General features: G+C 56.6%; 1 protein-coding gene across 1 annotated transcript in view; it reads left to right on the top strand.

The window, feature by feature from the left end:
• Nucleotides 1–22,528, top strand: part of LOC120225279 (rho guanine nucleotide exchange factor 10-like) — a gene marked incomplete at its 3' end in the record, with an annotated part of 83,659 nt that extends 61,131 nt beyond the window's left edge. The window contains exons 18-26 of the mRNA XM_039223523.1: nt 5,966–6,081; nt 6,471–6,598; nt 6,760–6,860; nt 8,894–9,015; nt 9,836–9,922; nt 11,630–11,820; nt 12,591–12,748; nt 17,182–17,324; nt 22,354–22,528. Of these exons, the coding sequence (XP_039079454.1) occupies nt 5,966–6,081; nt 6,471–6,598; nt 6,760–6,860; nt 8,894–9,015; nt 9,836–9,922; nt 11,630–11,820; nt 12,591–12,748; nt 17,182–17,324; nt 22,354–22,528 (1,221 nt within the window). The remainder of the gene's footprint in view (nt 1–5,965; nt 6,082–6,470; nt 6,599–6,759; nt 6,861–8,893; nt 9,016–9,835; nt 9,923–11,629; nt 11,821–12,590; nt 12,749–17,181; nt 17,325–22,353) is intronic.
• Nucleotides 22,529–23,741: the final 1,213 nt, after the last annotated feature.

Below are 23,741 nucleotides of genomic sequence, written 5' to 3'. Positions count from 1 at the left end.
GGGCCCCACACGGACGTCTGTGGGAGTGGGTATTTGCTTGGCTCCTGGTTTAGGCTTACAGCTTTGCTGTGTGGACCTCAGTCCCGTGGCTTCCCTGTCCACGAGGGGATTTCCGTTTTTGCTCTAAGCTCTGAAAAGACCGGTGTGGAGTAAATGCATGCAGTGTTTTAAATGCCTTCTAGATTAAAGATAATTTTTTTTAACAGATTAAAGTCTGTGAACCCCCTGTGTGTTAGAAGACTGAACTCAAGTCCCACTTCTCTGGGGTGATTTCAGGCTTCCGGGCAGTGGATCTGGGCTCCTGAGTTCCAGAGGTGCGGGCAGGGAACAAGGCCCTGGCATGCGTGTTCTGCAATGCGGAATCATCCCGCCAGGTCCAGACTCACCCAGGATTGAGGGCAGTCTATTGTTGGGGCCGGGAAGTGAGCTGGTCCATGTGGCTAGTTTTCATGCAGATAAAACCGTGTCCCGTCCACAAGTCACAGTGCAGCGGGCCTGTGCCGTGGCTCAGGGTTTTTACAGAAAAGCTTCCGATTCGCCCACGTGGCTTTTGTTCCTTCTGAGTCTCTTGCATGTGTCATGCCTCAGATATTTTGAGGTAGGGATGATTGCGCTCCCTGGACAGCATGTGACTCTCCTGCTGCTGGAATGACTGTGCTCTGAATCCCAGCCCCAGAGACTTTGGTCTGTTATTCAGTGGCGGAGACAGAGTGTGGGCGTCACTGCCTAGCAACCTGCCTGGAGCTGCCGGCGTGGCCGCCGTCCGTGGGCCCCGGGAGCTGCGCATGCCTCGTCCCCAGAAGAGCCCCGAGCGGGATGTGCACCTGCTTTCCCCAGTTCGTCCCGTCACCTGTGACATGTTGGTGTTAACGTCTGCTCTCCCAGCCAGCGGCCTGCAGGCTGGAGCCCATGGATGTGTGCAGGCATCCTCGGGACTCCGTGAATTGGTTACACAAACAGACCTTGTGAAGTTATTTCATAAACTTGCGTGCTTTGTTGTGGGGTGACTGAAAGTCTTCGCCGGCGCTGTGAGTTGGGACTGGTGTCCGCAGAGCCGTTGCAGCCTCCCGCCCCTATGGCCTTGGGGGGCTCCTTACAGCCTGAGTGGGTTGACGGCAAAATGGATTTCCCTTTCGTCACAGACAAGGTGTTTTCTTTCTTTTGTTTTGTTTTGTTTTTTATTTATTTTGAGAAAGAGAGAACACACACATGCACAAGCAGGGGACGGGCAGGAGGGAGAGAGAGAGGATCTCAAGCAGGCTCCACATTGTCAGCTTAGAGCCCAACGGGGGCTCAAACTCACGAACAGTAAGGTCATGATCTGAGCCGAAATCAAGAGTCATAAGCTTAACCGACTGAGCCCCCCAGGCACCCGGTGTTGTCCTTATGTAGGGTCCTGACAGCCTAGTTCTGTTCACCAGTGGACTCTAGAGCCCCCCCAGTTTTGGGGACTGTGCTAAGCAGAGCCCAAGAGGGGATGGGGGTGTCCCCTGGAAGAGACGCCCCCCTCACCTCTTTATCCCAAGGAGAAGTTTTTCAGACGTCGGGAGAGGTGGGTGCAGGCCGACCATGTTCCGGGGAGCGCGGAGCAAGTGCTCACGGTGCACGATTGTGTACAACTGTCACGTCGCTGTCCCAGAAGGTGAGGGTGAGAGTCAGCAGCTGGCTTGTCCGTCCTCGGGGAGACACAGGGCAGGCCTCCTGCTCAGCCACGGGACCAGCACCTGGAGCCTCGTGGCTTCTCGTGGGGTCACAGCAGACTTTGCAAAAGGAAACTGCCAAGGGAATGGGACGCCCGGCCGTGTCCTGGGCAGTGCGTGGTCAGGACGGCGGCTCCAGGGGACAAGCCGACCCTCACACCTGCCGTCAGGAACTCTGTACAGAGACGCAGGGCAGCCACCCTCTTCACCAGCCCGGCGTCCCCTCCGCTCACCAGGGCGTTGGCTGGGTGGCGAGGTGAGGCCCGCTCCGAGCACCCCACCTCCTCCTGCAGTCCGGCTGCGGAGGGAGAGGGCCTCTGGCAGTGGGCACGGCGTCCAGAACCAGGGAGTCGGGCCTGTCCTCGCTGTCATACGCTGAGACCCCAGCATCCGTGATTCTAAGGAGGAGGGATGTCCTGTGAACGGCCAGGGGCGGGACGGGGCGTAAAGTGCGCTGAAAACACGGCGAAGCGGGACGAGTGAACAAAAGGGTTGTGATCCTGGAACAGAAGTGAGCACACAGCAGGGGGCGAAGGGGGGCGCAGGGGCCCAGCTCCAGCTGCCCAGGGTGGGGGGCAGGGAAGTGTGCGCGCAGCCAGGGGGGTGAAGTGGGGGTGCAGGGGCCCAGCTCCAGCTGCCCAGGGTGGGGGGCAGGGAAGTGTGCGTGCAGCCAGGGGGGTGAAGTGGGGGTGTAGGGGCCCACCTCCGGCCGCCCAGGGTGGGGGGCAGGGAAGTGTGTGCGCAGACACGGGCGTAGCAGGGGTGCAGGGGCCCAGCTCCAGGCCGCCCAGGGTGGGGGGCAGGTGGGTGGCGGCTGTCCTTGGAAAACTCTAAACGGGAGCACATAGTGGGCTCGTTCTGTTGAGCATCTAAACAGGGGGCTCCTGGGGGGCTCAGTCTGTTGATCTCAGGGTAATGGGATCAAGCCCGTGTTGGGTTCCATGGTGAGCATGGAGCTTGCTTAAGTTCCTCTCTCTCCCTCTCTCTGCCCCTCTCCCCTCACTCACTCTTTCTCTCTCTCTGAGAAAAAAAGAAACACTAAACTCTGCCTTGGAAGGCTGTGTCCTCCAGGACCCTTCCGGCCGGGGCATGGGGTCAGATTCTCTCTCGCTCTGGGGAGCGAGGGCCAGCCTGGTTTCCTGGGGTTGGTTCCGTGTGTGGGGCAGGGCCTCGAGGGGTGAGGGCTAATCCCGTGCTCCCCCCCGTGTCTCTGCCTGCCCCACGTCGACGGCAGCCGCCACCGTCACCTGTGGGTGGGGACAGCACGGTGCCTGTGACACGTCAGCCCCTCCTGCTGCCTCCTTGTGCTCACTCCTGAGCAAGTGGCCAGAAGTGTCCGGAAGGTCAGAGGACAGGAGGGAGGAGCCTACTCTAGTGAGGCTTTAATGGTTTGAAAAGCGCAGCACTTTTTAGGGCAAACGCTGCCACGGATGAAGGCATGTGTCCCTGACCCCTTGGTGACAGCAGCCACACGCCGTGCCGTGGTGCTGGGGGCCCAGGACGCGGTGCGGCTCTCCCTGCTCGGCGGGTATCTCCTGGCCCCTGTGCAGCCGTGGAGCGTGGAGGGGCCCCCTCTCCCCCGTCACAGATGCAGGCCCCGCCGCCCGTCCCTGTCAGTCTCCTCCTGGAAGGCAGCTACGACCTGTCAGGGAAACTCACACGTCTTGTGTCCGAGTCCTCAGCCGGTGACAGATGATGACACGTAGCCGTCAGCAGGGACCACCACCGCTGCTTTGTAGCGCTCCCCTAAATGTGTTCCTTCCGTCTCTGGTGCCCTGGGACGGAGCTCACGGGAAGTTCTGAGGGAGCTAAGTAGCACCTGGTGGCTCCTGTGGTGGAACCCAGATGGCTTCCCCGAGAAAGTCAGGACGCGCTGGAGCCAGCGTTTGCGGGAGTGACCGCCTGGTTGGAGAAGCGCTGATGAGACTGTTGTCTGTGTCCAGAGGCCTGCAGAGCCCTTCCCTTCTTGCTGACGCCAGAACATTTCAAGTACAAGTATCTGTGACCATTCCAGAAATGCACGTTGACATTGTTAGGCTTACCTCTCAGGTTCAGTTTAAAAAATTGGAGTTAAGTCCTAACTATGGATGGACTGTAAGAACCCCCATCACCCTGCTAGACGGCTGGGTTCCTTCTCTCCGAGCCACTCCCTCCTTCCTGCCCCTCCACCCACCTCACTCTGCCTGCTGGGACCCCACAGCAGTGACCGCGGGGTGGCCGCGGGGCCCTGCAGTCCTGGCTGCCCAGGCAGGACGGCCTCTCTCCAGGAGGCGTTGGGCAGGGCGGCCCCCTGTGACCGGGGGGAGCGGTCCGTCCCTCCATTCCCAGCTCCACCACCTCCACTGAGCGCCCGCTGTATTTCCTGCCCGACTAAGAGTAGGGCCCACTCTGGGGGCCTCACCTCTCGTGTGCAAGTATCTTCATTATGGCGGCGGAAGCCGGAGTCTCAGTGAGTCCTGGCCTCTGAAATGCTACCTGACAGCCACACGGGACCTCGAGATCGGCGTGCTCACCCCGCAGGTACTGCTGCCGAAGCACGTGCAGACTCCCCACACGTGCGAATGGTTCGCAGGCGTGCTCCCGGCGCCTTCAGCTCCTCCGTATGGGAACCGTTTGCCTGATCTTCCCCAACGCGGAGGTCCTCTGATGGTGCCTACAGCTCAGGCTGTTAACAGATAGCTTTTGTGAATGAAGGCTGCCCCCCTTGGACTCCTGTGACAGTGGGGTCCTCCCGCAGGACAGAGGCGGCTGCCACCCATGTCATAGTCACTCGTGCTGGAGCATTGAGGGAGCTCCCAAGGTCCCCTGATTTAAAGTCCTGCTCAGTCTCCCTTCCCATTCAGCAGCAGGACCTGTGCTGCTTTTAGACAGAAAAGAAAACACTGGAGGAGTGGACAGGGTGGGGTTTGTGCTGATGGAGGACGCGGTCGTGGTCCACATACAGGCAGAACCCACACATGTGCCCGGCTGTCACTCTGGAGGGCACCCATGATGTCACGGTGCCCGGCTGTCACTCTGGAGGGCGCGCGTGATGTCACGGTGCCCGGCTGTCACTCTGGAGGGCGCGCGTGATGTCACGGTGCCCGGCTGTCACTCTGGAGGGCGCGCGTGATGTCACGGTGCCCGGCTGTCACTCTGGAGGGCGCGCGTGATGTCACGGTGCCCGGCTGTCACTCTGGAGGGCGCGCGTGATGTCACGGTGCCCAGGTGTCACTCTGGAGGGCGCGTGTGATGTCACGGTGCCCAGGTGTCACTCTGGAGGGCGCGCGTGATGTCACGGGTGCCTGGTTCTGTGACTCGAGGTGACCCATGATGTCGCACATGTACAGTAGAAACAGGGCAAGCAGTCCGTGCACGATACAGATGTGCACATCAGCGTGGGTGGGAGGGTGCACTGTCCCTGCTGCACACAAGAGTGAGGTGGGAGGGGCTCCCGAGTCCTGCTGCTGGGGTCCCACAGGGAAGATACAGCCTGGCCCCAGAGACTCCCTACCCCAGCAAGAGTCCTGTCTGTGACCTTGTTCTTCACGTTGGTGATAGTGCACCGGGGAGCCCATTCTGATGTTGGATGACCTTAGTTATTGGAGATTTGGTTTGGGTTCAGTGCTGTTTCTAGATACTTTTTACAGCAATGATATCAACAGCGCTTAGCGCCCAGAGTGGTAAACCGTCCGTCAGACCCAGAGTGTGAGCTGTTCCATGAAAGAACCCACCGGAGAGTGTGAGCTGTTCCACAAAGTAACTCACCGGAGAGTGTGAGCTGTTTCACGGATTAACTCACCGGAGAGTGTGAGCTGTTTCACGGATTAACTCACCGGAGAGTGTGAGCTCTTCCACAAAACAGCTCACCAGCTTGGGTCACAAAGTTGAGGTCATGAAAGACAAACCCCAAGGAAAGGGCCTAAATTAGAAGAGAGTTAAGGAGACCACAGCAGCTGAGTGTGCATGGGGCCACAAATTGGGTGCACGGCCACGGGTGACGTGAGTGGGGAGGCTGCAGGTCATTTACAGGGCTCCGTCCGTGTGGGTTCTGTGAGATCAGAGCACCCCGAGATGCTGGGTGCAGGGTGTACATGAGTGTGTCTTTTCTCTAAGTCTGAAATCATTCCACAATTTAAAGTTAGAAAAGGAAAGACCACCAAATGCTTGTAAGTACCCACTTTTTTAAAATTCTAAATAGGCCAGAATCTTCATTTTAGTGCTTTCTTCCCCCCAGCACGGGCCCGGGCGCGGCCTGAGACGCGTGCCACTCGCTTGTTTTGCAGACCAGGTGTACGTGGGGCCGGGACAGCTCTATCGGGATTTGCAGAACCTCCTGCATGACTTGAATGTCGTCGGCCAGATCTCGCAGCTGATCGGGAACCTCAAGGGAAACTATCAGGTAATAATCGAAGACCCGTGACTCACAATTCTTCTGTCACTTCTAAGTCCTGTCAGAGCGTGGCCGCGCCTCCGGGCCCCACCAGACGTGAGAAGTACTGTGGTTTCAGAGCCGGTCCGGCGGCATGTTTTCTCCCGTTTCTGGGGAGGCGGGGGGGCGGAACTATTTCAGGGTCACTTTCCTTCCCTTGCTCGTGGACTTGAGTAGCAGCCCCCTTAGAAACGTCTCAGCCAGGCCTCCAGGCGCCCGAGCCCCGGGGGTTTGTGCTCGGAATCCGACGTGAGCGGTCGTGTCTCCTCACCCCGCCGGCCCGGCGTTGCCGTCCTCCTCCCGTGTGCCAGCCCCACCTCGGTAACATGTTAACACGCACGTGTGGGTTTCGTTTGCAGAACTTGAACCAGTCAGTGGCCCACGACTGGACGTCGGGTTTACAGAGGCTCATTCTGAAGAAGGAAGAGGAGATCAGGGCCGCGGACTGCTGCCGGATCCAGTTACAGCTGCCCGGGAAGCAGGACAAGTCAGTGGTGACGTGCGGGGGCCTGGCCGGCCCGGGAACCAGCCCTCTGTCGTTAAGCCTGCCCGCTCGGTCCGGCGATGGCGGCGGGCGGCGGGCTCGGACGCGACCTCCCGGCGGGCCGCACACGCCTGAGACGAACACCTTCCCCGTGTCCCTGGCAGGTCCGGGCGGCCCACGTTCTTCACAGCCGTGTTCAATACGTTCACGCCCGCCATCAAAGAGTCCTGGACCAACAGCCTGCAGATGGCCAAGCTGGCGCTGGGTGAGCATGGGGCGCGGCCGCACGGGAGGCCGTGCGTGTGCGCCGGTCCTCCGACTCCCTGTGACGGTGAAACACGCACCTGAGAGGGTTGAGGCCACGGTCGAGAATGACCTCACGATGGATTCGTCCCTTCACCTGAGAGAATGTTTTTCTTTTTCTTTTCATGTTTGTTTATTTTTGAAGGAGAGACGAGTGTGAGCAGGAAAGGGGCAGAGAGAGAGGAAGGCAGTCTGAAGCAGGCTCCAGGCTCTGAGCTGTCAGCATAGAGCTGGACACGGGGCTCGAACCCACGATCTGCAGAATCATGACCTGAGCCCAAGTTGGGTGCTAAACTGACTAAGCCACCCAGGTATCCCCGAAAGAATGTTTTTAGACAGGAAAAACTGGCCCCAGGATGAGTAATTTTTTAAGACCTCTACGTTGTAGTTTAGGGATCAATGAAAAAACTAAGCACTCTCTCTTATCGTAATAAAACGTTGAGCTCAGCTGAAACCGTCAACTCGGGCAGTCAGGGCCTGTGAGTCTGTGGCCCAGGCGTCGGGAGCCGGGTCTGGTCCAGCCGTGGTTCCCCTCCCCAACCTGGGAGAAAGTGCGGGTTGACACCAAATCGTCACTCAGCTGTCCTCCAGCAAGAAAAGGAAATCCTGTAGTTTGATCCAAGAGGAAGGGACTTCATGGTTACTTTCTTGCTCCTTTGTCCACGGCCTTGCTGTCTCTCGATCCACATATCGGGCAGACCTCTCTCTCTAGACCTGCGTAGGTAGATGTGTGTGACTTACACACACGGGTCTGTCGCTCAGCTCACACTGTATATTGCGTGTGCGTGCAGTTTTTTTTTTTTTTAATTTTTTTTTTAATGTTTTATTTATTTCTAGGAGAGAGAGACAGAGACAGCATGAGCAGGGGAGGGTCAGAGAGAGAGGGAGTCACAGACTGAAACAGAACCCAGGCTCCGAGCTGGCAGTCAGCACAGAGCCCGACGCGGGGCTCGAACCCACGAACCACGAGATCATGACCCAAGCAAAAGTCGGACGCTTAACCGACTAAGCCACCCAGGCGCCCCCGTGCAGTTCTTTTTGAGACGCAGTCTGTTAAATGAAAATAAAATACAGAAGAGAATCGGGCCCTCGTAGTGCTCACCCCCCAGGAGCTGTGATCAGTGACGGGCCCTCGCCCTGCCTCTCTTCCTCATTAATCTCATGCTTTATCAGGCCAGGCTCCTCGGCGAGTCCCCAAGCCAGGAAGCGGGCTGACCCTGGAAATGAGCTCCCTGTGTCTTTAAGAGCTTTCATTATGAATGCAAAGCTGAGACGGGCAACTTGCTTTATAGCAAAGTTTTTCTTCGTTTTCTCTTTTTTTGTTCCGTACTATTGTACCGTGTCAGAGACCGTCCCACTGTATCTGTGGTATTTTAATCTAAACATCTCAGTTGCTTAAAAAAAAGGTCAAGGAAAACAGCTCTAGGTGCTTTACAAGCGATATTTCTCAGCCCGTTGCCTCAGCGCAGTTGGGGGGAGCAAATAGGAATGGGATGGACACGCTTTCTCAGAATAAAGCAGTGAATGTACTGCTTTTCCCTTGAGGAAAGATCGTGCTGTTTTCCAGAGACAAATATTAGCTCTGTAGCCTCCTCAGGACGGGAGGCCGGGGTCCAGGGTCTGCGGGGGACGGACAGGAGGCCCGGGTCCAGGGTCTGCGGGGGACGGACGGGAGGCCCGGGTCCAGGGTCTTGGGGGACGGACCGGAGGCCCGGGTCCGGGGTCTGTGGGGACGGAGGCCGGGGTCCAGAGTCTGCAAGGGACGGACCGGAGGCCCGGGTCCGGGGTCTGTGGGGACGGAGGCCAGGGTCTGGGGTCTGCGAGAGACGGACGGGAGGCCCGGGTCCGGGGTCTGCGGGGGACGGACGGGAGGCCGGGTCCGGGGTCTGTGGGGACGGAGGCCGGGGTCCGGGGTCTGCGGGGGATGGAGGCCCAGCCCCCAGGAGGCCGCGGCGGCTCAGTGCTGTCCTTCCCGCCTCTCTGACCCGACCGCAGAGGAGGAGAATCACATGGGCTGGTTTTGCGTGGAGGACGACGGGAATCAGATTAAGAAGGAGCGACACCCCCTCCTCGTGGGACACATGGCAGTGACAGTGGCCAAGCAGCAGGAGTTCAAGGTGACGGCGGGTGGGCCGGGAGGCAGCGCCCACGCTGTCGCCCCAGGTCAGCTGCGGTCACCCCACCGCTTCTCCAGGGCTCTGTCACTGGGGACCGTTTAGGACGTCCGAGCACGAAGTCGGCCGACCTGGTGCCGGGGCGCTCTCGCCGCGCCCGACGCCAGCCTGTGCCATTGGGCCTCCAGGGCGCGCGGCTCCCACCGCCAGGGGCGTGTGGCTCTGCTGCCCCGTGCTTGGTGGCACCAGTTCCCTCCGTGGGTCCAGGCAGAAGCCCCGCGTTTGCCTGAAGGCTGCGCCCGTTTGCACCCGCCAGCCCAGGTCGAGGGCCGTTTTGTTTGTGGTCCCTGCTGCCTGTGGAGGCACCGCGGCGGGTGCTTCGGGGACACGGGGACGTGTGTGTGTGAGAAGCGAGGAAGCACGTTCCTACTTCTCTGCCTCGGCCGACACGCGGACCTGGAGCCCGGGCTCCCTGCGGCTCTGAAGGGGGGCGGGCGGCGGGCAGAAGACAGGACGACGGCCCATGTGCCCACGCCACCCGCGTCCAGGGCGCCGACCCCCCCCCCACCCCCCCGCGTTCTGAGACTGTGAGGCGTGTCCTGGGGTGTGAAGATACCCAAGTGAGGACTGACGTGGCTCCTTAGGGGTTTGGCTCCAAAAAGCAGATTTCCATCCATTGTTCTTTCCCATTCTAATCTCTAGTAAGTAATCACCTGCAGTTTGTGTGTCTAAATGTCACAAGTCTGTCGTCTGCTCAAGGTACCACGTTGTCTGACGGCTCCCACTCCCGTTAAATGCGGGCGTTTGATTACATTCCCATTAGATCGAATGCGCCGCCTACAATCCGGAGCCCTGTGTGAATAGTGAGGTCCAGCCAGATTCGTCGTCCACGGCGCACGGTTTCCTGTGGGTAAGACGCGCTGCATGTCTATGACGCGGGTCCCTGAAGGATTGGTGTCCATGAGCCCTGTGATGAGAACTCGTAGGTTTGAAAGGTTCAGACTTAGACCGTGCAGCCCGTGTGTGCTAGGCTGTGTTTATAAACAAAGAAGTCAGGAACCAGGACGGGGACCGAACGCTTCTGGAAAAGATGTGTGATTCAGGAATTAGAATGTCCCTGCCTTTTCTTTTTCATCTAAAACTTTACCAGATTAGATTCAACAAGCTTATCTAATATGAGAATAAGTATCCCTTCAATTTTGGTGGTTAAATTGCATGAGATTTTTTTCCCCCTTCCAAGGCATTGCTGGCTGTTTTTACACTGGAAGCTTAGCAATTGAAGTTAATTTGTTCCAAATGAAATACCGCATTTGAATCACGCTGCAGTCAAAGCAGGCGTTTCTGGTTCCTGCAAACCAGAGCGCGTCCCCCTGCATTGCGTTTTGAGGTCTCCGGTGCCCCCTCCCTGTGCCCCCAGGCCTCCTCCCCGACGGGCGCCCTGCTGCCCCACAGCCGGCGCCTGCGCGTGGTCAGCGCCCTCCCTGAGTGTGCGCAAGGGGCCGCCTCATTAACTGGCCGTTCTGTGCGCCCTGCGACCAAGGACGGGACGGGCTTCTCTCCCTCAGGTTTTCGAATGCTAAGAGAGTTTTTCCATCAATCGGACGTGGAACTGGTGCTCCATTCCCTCCTGGTCACACCCCGTCCCCACCGGCCAGCACAGGGCCAGGCCGTGGCTCCAGTCCCCTGGACGGCCGTCAGAGCAGGACGCTTGCCTGCAGCGTGGAGACCCTGCATCGGGGTCAGGGGACTGAGGGAGCATTCGCAAAGCTGGCGCGAAGGAGCAAGGGTCTGGGAAGCCTAAACACCCCCTCCTGTGGCCGGCCTTCCCCCCCAGGACCTCTCGAGCCCTGTGCTGTCGTTTCTTCCATGAACGAGCCCACTCTTCCCACTCAAACAACAGTTTAACTTTGGGGCACCTCTGACTCCATCTCAGGTCCTGACCTCATGGATCGTAAGTGAGTTCGAGCCCCACGTCAGGCTCTGTGCTGACAGCTCAGAGCCTGGAGCTGCTTCGGATTCTGTGTCGACCTCTCTCTGTCCCTCCCCTGATCACACTCTCTCGCTTTCAAAAATAAAAACAATAAAAAGACCCAACAGTTTAACTTCAAGTTGGAAACGAAGTTTGCCGAGTGTGTTCAGCGACCGGGCACACAGGTTCGCAGGCCCCCCACGGTGACAGTGGTGTCACAGATACGGGCACACTGCCTCGCGTGCGCACGCCGGCGACCCCATGGGGAGGCGTTCGGGCGCTGCCCCGTCTTCAGCACTCGTTTTCCTAGGTGAGCGTTAGTGTTAAACCGCTCAGAGTCGGTACTCACCCATATTTAGACTCTGAATGGTGCCTGAGCAGCCGTCACCTGTAGTGCTGGGATGTGGCTTCTCAGGGATGGAAATGCACGTCATAAAAAGCCAAACTCTGCTCTTGTTACGAAAAGTAACTGCGACAGCAGCCCCATGAGTTGAAAAGAAACGGCGCTGGCATCAGATTAGGTGCCCGTGACCCTCCTAATCGCGATGGTCCTCGCGGGCACATCAATTCTCCTGGCCGCCACAGAGTGTCAGGGCTCCGCGGCTGTGGAAGTCTCCAGCCGCCCCTCTCCCCCCACCCCTGCCTCAGATCGGAAGCTGCACCAGCCAGATGGGCCAGATCGCCATCGTGTCCTTCCAGAGCTCCAGCCCCAAAGTCATCGAGTGCTTCAACGTGGAGTCCCGGACCCTGTGCATGGTGTTCGTCCCCGCGGACCCTGGGGCCGCGGCTGGGAGGGCGCCGGGCGTGCCCACCATCTGCCTGGGCACCGAGGAGGGCAGGTGAGCCCGCTCGTGCCGCTCCCAACCAGGAGCTGACGGCCACCTGCTCTGTCTGTTGGGGGGGACGCTGCGCAGCGGTAGCGCCTGGTGCCGCTGCCCTGGGACACGGCTAGCCAGCGCGCCCGCGGGAATGACGCAGGGACCACAGCGCTGCCTGCCGCCTTCCCCTGACCCATGCCTTCTGATCCCTGCTTTTAAAAGTACTTTTCTGTCCATATTTTGGAAAAAAACAGGGCCAGAGTCTGTGCCATAAACGTATTGAATACAGACACCTTTTAAAGGAAAGTAAAAATGATTTTCCTGATGTGAAGCTTCAAGTTAGGTCAGAAGAAGTAATTTTTTAAGATTGGTCGGTATTAACCCAGAATTTCAACTTTGAAATAAAGGGAAGAGGGGCGCCTGGGTGTCTCCGTCGGTTGAGTGTCCGACTTCGGCTCAGGTCATGACCTCCTAGTTCGTGGGTTCTAGCCCTGCATCGGACTCTGTGCTGACAGCTCAGAGCCTGGCGCCTGCTTCACATTTTGTGTCTCCCTCTCTCTCTGCCCCTCCCCCACTCATACTCTGTCTATCAAAAGTAAATAAACGTTTAAAAAATTTTAACAAAAAAATAAAGGGATGAGAGTAGCAGCAGCATTTCTGCCCAGGGCGGGAGGTGGGAGGAGCGGGAAGGGCTGGGGCATCATGAGCACATGGGGACACGTGCATGAAGAGATGAGGCTCCCCTCCCATCCCCAGCAAATGCACTGACAAGGTTCGTTCTTCTCTCGAAGCATCTCCATTTACAAGAGCAGCCAGGGCTCCAAGAAAGTGCGTCTGCAGCACTTCTTCGCCCCCGACAAGTCCACGGTCATGAGCCTCGCCTGCACGCCCCAGAACCTGTATGCTGGCCTGGTCAACGGGGCCGTGGCCGTCTACGAGAAGGTGGAAGGTAATTGTGTCTGCGCTGCGCGCGCGCATCCCTTGGCCGAGTCTGGGGGTGCTGTGGGTTTCAGGGTCACATCCCCGTCAGCACTTACCCAGCTGGTTCCGGGCACGTGTGGCTTTCCCAGCCCCGACAGGAGCATCGCCAGCCGCACGGGAGGAGTTGATTCAGAGGACCGTATCCTGGCGACTCCCACGGGCCACAGCCCTCAGTGCGCGTCCCTCTTCCCCCAGCCGCCCCGGGCCTCCCCCAGCGCCGTGAGGCTCTCTTCCCCTGGGGAGGTGACTGCAGGCCGCCCGGGGGAGCGGCTGCTCGGGGTCGTCGCCAGCCCGCCAGCCCAGCCAGTGTTCCAGTGGTTCGGCAACAGCAGTGGGGCGAGTGGGCATCCCCCTCGCTGGGCCCCCCAGGCCGTGACTCTCCGAGGCAGGGGCAGGGCCTCCCGTTCACGCTGGCTCCTGCCATGCTGACTTTATGGACCGTCCCTCTTTGCGGAAGCTCTTGTCTTCAAGGGCCTCCTCCCACCTCCCCCCTGGCCAGCAGGCCTCCCTGCACCTCTGGCCCCAGGTTGACAGGGACGCGCGATTCCTGCCCCAGGGCCACAGAGGTAAGACGGCGCGTCTCAGCTGATGGCTCGGGCGCCATAGTGAACGCCACGGAGTGGGGCCTGGCCGGGGTCCTGGGGAGAGTCGCTTTCTGCTGCAGAGGGCGCAGCCTCACCGCAGGACCCGGTCCTCGCGCAGCGGAGGAGCGCGAGCTCTGGGACGTCGGCCTTGCAAGGGCGCTGATCCCGTCGCGGCCCCGCCTGACACCGTCTCACTGAGGGACGCCCTACGCACCCCACCCTCCCCGGTCCCAGTGGCTTGCACATCCAGGCTGGAGGGTTTCTGCGGCACGTGGCCGCCCCCATGCCAGTTAGGTCCCCAGGGAGGAAAGCAGCCGGCACAAGTAATACGGCAAATTTACCCAAAGGATCAAGTGCGTGGAAGCCAAGGGCTGAATCTGCTTTAGGAAGGGGGGCTGCCAGGGTCCTCCAGGACCCGTTCTGTTCCTGACCCTGCTCGCCTGTGGTCCCCCCGCCCGGGCTCCACGCCACTCTCAGTCACCATCTCAGGGACAGTCTGAGTGTTGCTGGCTCAGGGGACCCTGAGCTGGTCACCAGCGGCTGCAGGTGGGCGCAGGTCCCACTCCTCGCACCCAGGGGAGGAACAGAACAGTACACAGAGGCGAACGCCTCTCGCGGCAGCCAGAGTGCCAGGGGGGCTGGGGTCAGAGCCGTGTGCGGGAAGGCCATGGAGCCCAGCCTGGGGGTGCCCGTCCTCCCCGAGCTCCGCCAGGGGCCGGGCCTCCGCGGGTCCCCAGGAGGGGCGCGGACTGGAAAGGCAGGAAGCAGGTGTCTGCACCCCTCCCGAGGGCCGCGGAGTTAGCGGGTTTAGGGCGGGGCAGTGCCTCGGGGAGGGAGGACCAGTTGTACTCAGAATTCAGTACACATCTATTTCGGCTCCTATGAGCATCACCACGGGATTGCTCTGCCTTCTCCATCGTCTTCGTCGGCTTGGGTGGCACGGCTCCCTCGAGTTCTTGCTGTTGCTCTGGGAGACATTATGTTTCACGGGAATGATTAACGATTTGAAAGTCTGCAGTTCCGTAATTTCAGTGTGACAGACCAGGCTTCCTCAGTTGACCTGGGGTGTTGATGTCCATTTCTTCCAGCACTGTGAACGTATCCAAGGTTTGTTTTTAATTGGGGCCAGGTTAGACCTTTTGTTTCCTGCCTTTATCAGGATGCAGTTGACGTGACAGGGTACACCTTTAAGGTGCTGGGTGGCCCGCCTCCTCCTGTGCCTCCTCCCCCCNGCCTGGCCTCTGTCTCCAGCCCATCTCCTGGCCTGGCTTCTCTTTCCTTCCTTTTGCTGCCTCCCCTGCCTCTGGCCTCAGCTGCCTTGTCCTGTGCCTCCTCCCCCCCCCCCCCCCCCCCGCCCCCCCCCCCCCCCCCCCCCCGGGCCTCCTCCCCCCACCCCCCGGGGCCTCCTCCCCCCCATCCCCTTAGCACCACCAGTCTGTGTTCTGTTCCTGTGGATGAGCGTCTGCATGTGAGGGAGATCGTGTGGTATTTGTCTTTGACGTGCCTCCTACGCTGTGAGTGGTAGGATTTCCTCATTTTTTATGGCCAAATGATATTCCGTTGTGTGTATAGCATGTCTCTGTCCTTTCACACATCGGTGGACACTCGGATCTTCTCTGTGTCTTGGCGATTGTGAATAATGCTGTGTGAACATGGGGTGCACGTTACTGTGCACGTTACTGTTCGCGTTTCCTTCGGGTCAGTGCCCAGAAGTGGGACGGTGGGTCGTAGGGTAGCTCTGTTTTTAATCTCGAGGCCCCTCCACACCGCCCTCCAGAGCAGCTGCGCCAGTGTGCGTTCCCACCAGCAGTGCGCAAGGGTCCCCTTTTCTCTGCGTCCTCGCAACGCCTGCCGTCTCTGAGGATACCCCTCTCACAGGTGTGCGAGGTCTCCCACTGCGCCTCCACTCCGTTTCTCTGATGGTGAGTGGTGCTGACCAGGAGTTCTCGCGCCTGTTGGCCGCGTGAATGTCGTCTTTGGAGAGAGGCTCTTCACCCTGTGGTGTTCCCGGAGGTGTGAGGACGTGCCTGGCTGGAGGCAGGAAGGCTGCTTCTCAGCCAGCCCCTGCTGCAAGCATTTGACTTTTCAGGGAGTTTGAGATCTGGAATGTCCTGTAGGAAATTTCCAGATTTTTAAGTCTGGGCTTAAAATGTCATCGGCATGTGTTTGCACCCAGCTGTGGTTGGACAGCCTGGTAGAGAACTCGGGTCTGGAGGGAAGACTCCAGAAAGAGGCTGTCCCCAGACAGGTGGTGCATTGGCCGGAGCTGACGCCCGCACCCCGGGGACCGACGTTGTGCCCTCCCCCGCGGCCCCCAGAGGACTTTGTGCACAGGGTCTGTAGAAGGAGTAACTGAGTTGCTCGGAAAACAAAGTTCATTGTTCGAAGTTAATCCTGAACCAAAATAACATGACTGCGGCGGGTGGCAGATTGGTGTGGCAGCTGCCCAAGGGGCAGGGACCATGGGGCCAGGGCGGGGGCAGTGGGGAGCCACAAGCCCTGCTCTCTCAGTCCCGTGCGGATGTTGGGGAAAATCGTGTCTCCGCTCTGACCCTATGATCCCATCAAAAGTGGAGACCATGGTGTCTCAAAGGGCTGTGAGTCCCAGAGGAGAAGGCCTGTGTGCTTTTGTGTGTACGTGTGTGTGTACGTGTGAATGCTAGTTTGTACTCGTGTGTGCATGTGTCTGTAACCACGCGATGATACCCAGTGTGGATTTTACAAATGATTTTACTGGTGACTGTCTGCTGGAGCCAATAATTGTCCTGTGTCTCTTGGCCTAAGTGCAAGATAAAAGCATTTCCATGCAAGTTGAATTAAACTTGACAGTGTGCCACGGAATTCAGAGCTTGCCTTCTTGCCTCTCAGTGTCCCCACAACCTCAGCTTCAGTGATTCGTAAAGAGGGATTGGCTTGAAAGGTTCGATGCTTCAGATCCAGAACATGGAAGCCAGAACTCGATTCGGAGCCAAGACCTTGCCGTCATCCCAGAGAAAGCTCGTTCTGATTAGAAAGTCAGAGGTGCTGGCGGATTAACCGTTAAATGTTTTTAGGCACGATGGCTTCATTAACGGTTGGTTTGAAAATTGAAGAGTTTATTTTAAATTTTCACAGGATAATTACGTAGTCACATTGAAAACTATGCCAAATCTTGCTTTACATGTTTTTGTCACTGTCCAAGTTGCTTGTGGACTCACACTTGATACGAAGTATGACCGGCTTCATCCGTAGATCCTTGAAAATACTTGCAAAGCTAGTATTTCATTAGTGCCTGCGTTTCAGGAACAGAGCAAGCAAAAGTTTCTCACCTCAGTTCTGACTTACTGTTTTAATTCAGGGAAGTCACGGTCTGTCCTGATAATACAGGACGGAGATCATGGGAAATCTCAAAAGTAAGAGCAGGCGGTGGGCAGTGTGAACATTGGCCTGTGCCATTTTGATGCGGATCCTTCTCCTGGCAACTGAGTCATTTCCTGCATTAGCTTTGTGGGTAACAGGACATACTACACGCCTGGTTGCCAGCACTGTGCTGAGCTCATCGATCGCATCATCACACCTCACTGTCACAGCAGCCTCACGGGCGGTTACTCTGGGACAGGCAGCTGGGGGCCGGGCCGGGGTCACAACATTGCTCTGGGCTCTGTCCCCGCGCTGTTGCCTCATGGAAATGGCGCGCTTGGAGCTCTAGACCCCCGGAGCCAAGCGCACGCATCACGATTACCAGGATATTTTACCTGTTACTTAAAATGACCCAGGATCCTTTTCCCAAGTCCCTGTGCACAGATAACTGAATTTGAAAGTAAATTTTTTTTTTAAGATGGGTCCTGGAATCCTGAACCTCAGAAAGTGATAAAACTAGGCGTCCTGCCTGTTAGAAGCCTCATCATGACGGAGGACACATTATGGGCAGCTTCTGGAGGTCAAGTTTTTACCATCAGCACCGAGACCCACACGATAGAGGTAAGCCTCCTGAGTGCACGGCACGGAAGAGAGACACCTCAGGGCTGGCCCCAGTCCGCCTCCAGTGCTGGCGGCCAGAGGGCCTGTGGCTCGTAGCTGATGCGGCAGCCTCTCGCGTGTGGCCCTGCAGAGGGAAAATGCCTCCTAGATTTGTCTGGGAAAGACCAGATTAACTAGATGACTCAGCTAACCGCCCTCTAGCCTTGTGTCCATGGAAGAACTGTCCATTGTTTACCTGCAATTAATACAAACACATCACTTTAAAAAGTGTGTTCAGGGGCGCCTGGGTGGCTTAGTCGGTTAAGCATCCAACTTCGGCTTAGGTCATGTTCTCACGGTTCGTGGGTTCAAGCCCCTCGCTGGGCTCTGTGCTGGCAGCTCAGAGCCTGGAGCCTGCTTCAGATTCTGTGTCTCCCTCTCTCTCTGACCCTCTCCTGCTCACACTGTCTTTCTCTCAGAAATAAATAAAACATTTAAAAAAAATTTTTTTTAATAAAAAATGTGTTCAGGGGCGCCTGGGTGGCTTAGTCGGTTAAGCGTCCGACTTTCGCTTGGGTCATGATCTCACGGTTCGTGGGTTCAAACCCCGCGTCGGGCTCTGTGCTGACTGCCAGCTCAGAGCCTGGAGCCTGTTTCAGTCTGTGACTCCCTCTCTCTCTGACCCTCCCCTGCTCACGCTGTCTCTCTCTCTCTCTCCTAGAAATAAATAAAAAATGTTAAAAAAAATTTAAAAAAAAATAAATAAATAAATAAAAAATGTGTTCAGTATGAACATAAAAGAGAGTCTTCAAGGACATGGGGAAACTTGACATATGATCGAAGTAGCCTTTTCCAATCAATGCAATACTTGAATTATTCCATAAAGGATCAGGAGACAACTGGCAATGTGGAAATGTGGAGCCGGCCCCTGGGCCCTGAGTCTTTATTCTTCTAAACATACAGATGGAGGTAATTTTAAGACATAAACAAAGCCATAAACTTAGATAGAAAGCAGTAGAATGTTCTCATTACTTTGCAGCGGGAGAGATTTTCCAAGCATGACACATACCTAGAAGTTGCCATAATAAAGAAAACAATAAAATTTGATACAGTTTTAGAACATTTTTTGTGCACATTTAACAAGTGTATGTTTGTATAGAAAGTTTTGTAAATGAAAATGGAGAAAACATATGCTACATCTGTGACTAAGAGTTAATGTTCTTAGCATAAAGTGAATTCTTATTAATTTTAAGAGAAAGAGGCCCAGCTAATAAAAAATGTTCAGAGGACATAAGAAGGCAGCTCAGAGGGACGCCTGGGTGGCTTAGTTGGTTAAGTGTCCGACTTCACCTCAGGTTATGTTCTCATGGTTTGTGGGTTCAAGCCCCGCGTTGGGCTCTGTGCTAACAGCTCACAGCCTGGAGCCTGTTTCAGTCTGTGACTCCCTCTCTCTCTGACCCTCCCCTGCTCACACTGCCTCTCTCTCTCTCTCAGAAATAAATAAAACATTAAAAAAAAAGGCAGCTCAGAGAAAAACACAAATAGGGTAATAAACTAAAAATTGTACAATGCACAGATATGTGTGTGTCTGTATACCCAGCCAGCATACTCACACATGTTTACCTGTGCATACAGGCACCTGTGCATTAGCCTTATCGATAAAAAGTGCTTATTGTAATAAGCATTTTTCAGGGTGCGTGGGTGGCTCAGTTGGTTAAGTGTCTGACTTCGGCTCAGGTCATGATTCTGCAGTTAGTGGGTTCGAGCCCCGTGTCGGGCTCTGTGCTGACAACTAGCTCAGAGCCTGGAGCCTGTCTTCGGATTCTGTGTCTCCGTCTCTTTCTGACCCTCCCCTGCTCGCCCTGTCTCTTTCTGACTCTCAAAAATAAAAAAAAAAAAAATTTTAAAGAAGAAGCCATTTTTTCAAATGGGTGAAAAGTGAAACTTTCTCACTTTTCAGCGTTGGCGAGCTGCAGGCATGTTGTGGCTTGTCCTGGGCAAGTGCAGGGCCCTGGGACTCGCTAGTGGAGGGAGGCCATAGGGCAGCATTTCTGGAAGGCAATCCTGTGTCAGTGTCTGGCTTTCAAATGGCTCAAACCTTTTCCTGGCAATACCACCTTAGACATTTACTCCTGGGGTAAGCTTGTGCATGTGTGTGTAAGGATACACACTACCATGTTGTGTGATGTCATGAATAATTGAAAATACCTAAATAAGCACCAGTCGGGGGACTAGTTAAATAATTCCATGTTTGGTAGTGGTGGGAGAGAAAGACGGGTGGCACCAGCAGGTGTTCACTTAAGTGGAGGAGGGGCAAGTTGTGGAGCATTGTGTGAATGTACATGTACAGAGGGTGCCTACAGAGTGCTTTACGTATTACCTGTTGTTCATAGTTGCTTAATATGTACGTGTGTGTACTTTCAGAGACATGCAAATAGCTGTCTTAATCAGGGGAGCAGGGATGGGAGAAAGAAATTCACTTATTCTACCTTTGAATTTTTTAGCCATTTTATATATTTCTTTTTTTAAGTAATAGTTGCATATACCTAATTATTTTTTATCTAGCCACTGCCATGTCTCATCTCTACTCTAAGTGAACTCCGATAGCAAAGGTTTTTTTAATTCCCCACCAATGAAACAAATCCTATCACGAATAAAAATTCCTCTGAGTGTCACATGAAAGGTGGTAGAGAAGGGAATCTGTTCAGGGGAGGGGCCCCCGTCATCTCCGTGAGGGCTCTGAGGGCATTTTGGAATGACTGTTGCCAATCTCCACAAACTCGTGATAAACTTCAGTCATTATGGACTTCCAAAAATATTTGTCTAGACTCTCCTTAGGAAGGATTAGTGGTTCAGCAGGACAGGGACTTGAAGCTGTTTTGCCAGCACTCACTGAGACACATTTCAAGACGGTGACGCCTATTTCTGGGCACACTCGGTGGCATGTTCTGTTATGTCAGAAGGTGGACCATAAGCCTCCAGCCTGTCGTAGGCTCCTTCGCATCATAGAGTGTGAGCTGACCGTGGTTGGAGTAATACCGAGCCCGTGGGCGGTGGATGGTCTTAGACTGCGGGAGACCCCGGAGGGTGGCATAGGACAGCAGGCCTTCGGGAAGCCACCAGGCGCCATACCTGGAAGTGCTGGGTCCCACATGGGCTCGAGGTTGATGCACTTTCCGTTGGACCGCAACTAGCTTTTCTGTCTTGTCCTTGATGTGCCTCTCCAGCGTCCCATGGGACCCCACGTCCTGCAGCCGACAGGAAGTCGGCCGGTGGTGGCTCTGGCCACACCAGGCAGCTGGCAGGAGAGAGCGAAACTGTGGCTTTGGTGCCAAGAACACAGAAGGCAGGACAGAAACACAGATTATTTCCATCCGAGAACCCCGGGCCACCGCTGTCTGGCCCAAGCAGAATTCCTGGAAGGAGACATTGAGCCTGTGGAGAGCCGTGCCCGTCACATGTGAGAAAGGTGTGGGGGCCCAGGAGCCTGGTCGGAAGTGAGGTCGGCACAGTGGGGCCGGAAGGGACCTCACGTTCTGTACGGACGGGCGTGGGGCTGTTCCTCGGTCCCTGTGAGTACTCGCAGATGGCCCTCAGGGCGAAAGGCGTCCCACGGGGGCAGCCGCGTCCAGCCGGGGCAGGGACACCGCCTTGCTGTACAGAGGTGCGCCTCCGAGGGGCTTTAATATGGAGCAGGTGTTAGGGAGTCCGTGTTGTCCGAAGGCCGGTTTCCTGCTGGAAACCAGCCACCTTGGGGAGAGGGGGACCCACAGGACCTGCAGGCTGCAGGATGAGCTGGGTCTGGGAAGACAGGCCACCAGCCACTAAGTGCAGGAGACACACCAGCGGGCGGTTGCGGACAGCGCGCGCCCCCGGCACAGGAGACGCGCCCACGGCATCTTGCAAGCACATCAGGGAGGCAAGTGACGTGACTCGGGACAGAGCGAGGAGGACAGACCGCAGTGAATGGTTAAAATAACTTGCCTGAAAGCAGTGGAAAGGGCAGACATGTAGCAGCAGCAGGTCCTGAGAACATTCTGGAATGCTAGTTCTGGGCCCCATCTGGGCCTGCTGAATTGGAAACCGGGGTTGAGGGCCAGCAGCCTGTGCTTCTGCATCCTTCCTGGAGTGTCCGCGGGAGGACAGGACGTGGCTTTGCCCCTGGATTCTCGAGCTTCCGTAACATGGACGACTCTGCCCCCATTTAACCATCCTCCTGGATGTGCCTTCCTCCGTCAAGACCCGTTTCCCAGGGAGTAATGACTGCTGTGTGGAGAGCCCACGAGGAGTGGCCAGGGCAGCGAGCAGGTCAGCAGGCTCCACTAGCCCCCTTGCGCGTAGATGTCGGGGACCAGCCCTCCTTAGGGCAGAGGAGTAAGCCCGCCTCACTTCCCTGTGCCACTCAGGCCACAGTGTGTCCGTCCGGAGGACCGTATGGGTTTGATCTGCCATTATCTTCCAGAATGCTCTGAGGATCCAGTGTCTTCACCCCAAGTCTCCAGGCTCACCCCTTCTCCAGACCTAATACACAACACCGCCAGCTGCCCAGTGCTGGCCCCCTGCACTGGGGCCAAGTCACAAAATCCACCCCATGGGTCCCCGTAGAGCAGTGTTGTCAGGATAGAGATCTGGATGGGACAGAGCTCGGCCACAACTCGGGGTGAAGGACCTGGTCACACAGAGAGGTAGCAGGTGGCCTTTGTGGACAGCCCAGGGACAGCTGCAAACCCAGACACCGTGGGAAGCCCAGGAGCGCTGGGAGCAGTGGGGTCAGATCGGCCTTCACAGGGCCGCCCAAGGCCGAGGTGTGGGCTCGGGGTTCGAGGAAGAGGCTGCTGGCTCCCCACCAGAGTCAGGGGTGCTGGCAGGCCTCCTTCAGCCATTGCATCTCCCCATTCCCGGGCCTTCCCTCTGCCCGCTCCTTCCCTCCGTCCCCCTCATTTTCCCACTCTCGCCCACCTGCCGGCCGCCGTTGGGCTCTACGCCTGCGGCGGGCAAGGCTCCGGGCGCACCCCGGCCCCCATCCATCCCTTCTCGTTGGTCTCCCCAGAGCCAGCTGGAGGCACACCAGGAAGAAGGCATGGTGGTCTCCCACATGGTCGTCGCCGGCGTGGGGATCTGGATCGCCTTCACCTCAGGCTCCACGCTGCGTCTCTTCCACACCGAGACACTCAAGCACCTGCAGGACATCAACATAGCCACCCCCGTGCACCACATGCTGCCAGGTGACGGGGAGGGTCCTGGGGAGGACGTGGTGGGCAGCGTGGGGTGCAGGCTTGGCCCCTTCCGGAGAGAACGCGGTGGTGGTTGAGTGACGCTGTGCACTGGCCTGGAACCATGGGCAAGCACCGTGGATATGGGTCGGAAGCCGTTGATCATAGTTTCTGCCAGTTAAGCCTGATAAGAGCGACCCTGGGAGCAAGGTGAAGACCAGAGAGAGGAAGGGGTTCCCTGGGGCGGGGAGAGCCCCCGGGGGAAGCCGGAGATGCAGAGGAGGCCACCAGGCACAGAGCGGGAAGGATGCCCTCAGCGGGGGGATCAAACAAGCAAAGGTGTAGAAGTGGGGCTCTGGCAGCAGCAGGCGGCTCGTGTGTGTGTGTGTGTGTGTGTGTGTGTGTGTGTGTGTAGCTAGCGTGTGCATGTAGCTAGTGTATGTGTCTGTGTGGCTAGCATGGGTACATGTGTAGCCAGAGTATGTGTGTGTATGTAGTTAGTGTGTGTATATCTGTGTGGCTACTGTGTGTATATACGTAGCTAGTGTATGTGTGCATGTAGCTACTGTATATGTAGCTAATGTGTTTGTGTAACAAGCATATGTGCGTGCATGCAGCTTGTGTGTAGAAGTGTGTGGCTAGCATCTGTGTGTGCACGTAGCTAACATGGGTAGATGCACGTGGCTGGTACATGTGCATATGTAGGTAGTGTATGCATACATGTACATGTGTACATAAACACATACGCTAAGTGTGTATATAAGCAGATAACCAGTAAGTGTAATAGTCATGTAGCATACACCAGCATGTTGCTGGTGTGTTTACACATACAGTTAGCATGTGCTCCTGTGGCCAGTGTATACAAGTTTCTAGCCAATGTGTATATGTTTGCATTTCATGTAGCTGGTGTACATACCCATGTAGCTAGAATATATTCACACGTGTGGGTGTATAAGCATGTCGTGAGTGTGTGTGTTACATATAAATGTGTAGCTGCTGTGTTAGGTGTGTAGCTGCTGCATGTGAGCATGTACTGGTGTGTGTAGACAGGTACTGGTGTGTGTAGATGTGTAGCTGGTGTATGTGAGCAGGTGGCTGGTGTGTGTGAGCACATAGCTGGTGTATGCAGGCACGTTAGGTAGTGTGCGTAATCGCATCACTGGAACGTACAGGCACGTGGCCAGTGTGCGTGTGCAGGCTTGTAGCAGGGCGTGTGAGCATGTGA

The sequence above is a fragment of the Hyaena hyaena genome, unplaced genomic scaffold, assembly GCF_003009895.1.
Source record: "Hyaena hyaena isolate Hyena2069 unplaced genomic scaffold, ASM300989v1 scaffold_1354, whole genome shotgun sequence".
Classification (NCBI taxonomy): domain Eukaryota; kingdom Metazoa; phylum Chordata; class Mammalia; order Carnivora; family Hyaenidae; genus Hyaena; species Hyaena hyaena.
Note: the sequence above shows the minus strand (reverse complement) of the source record. Positions and strands in the feature narration are given on the sequence as shown.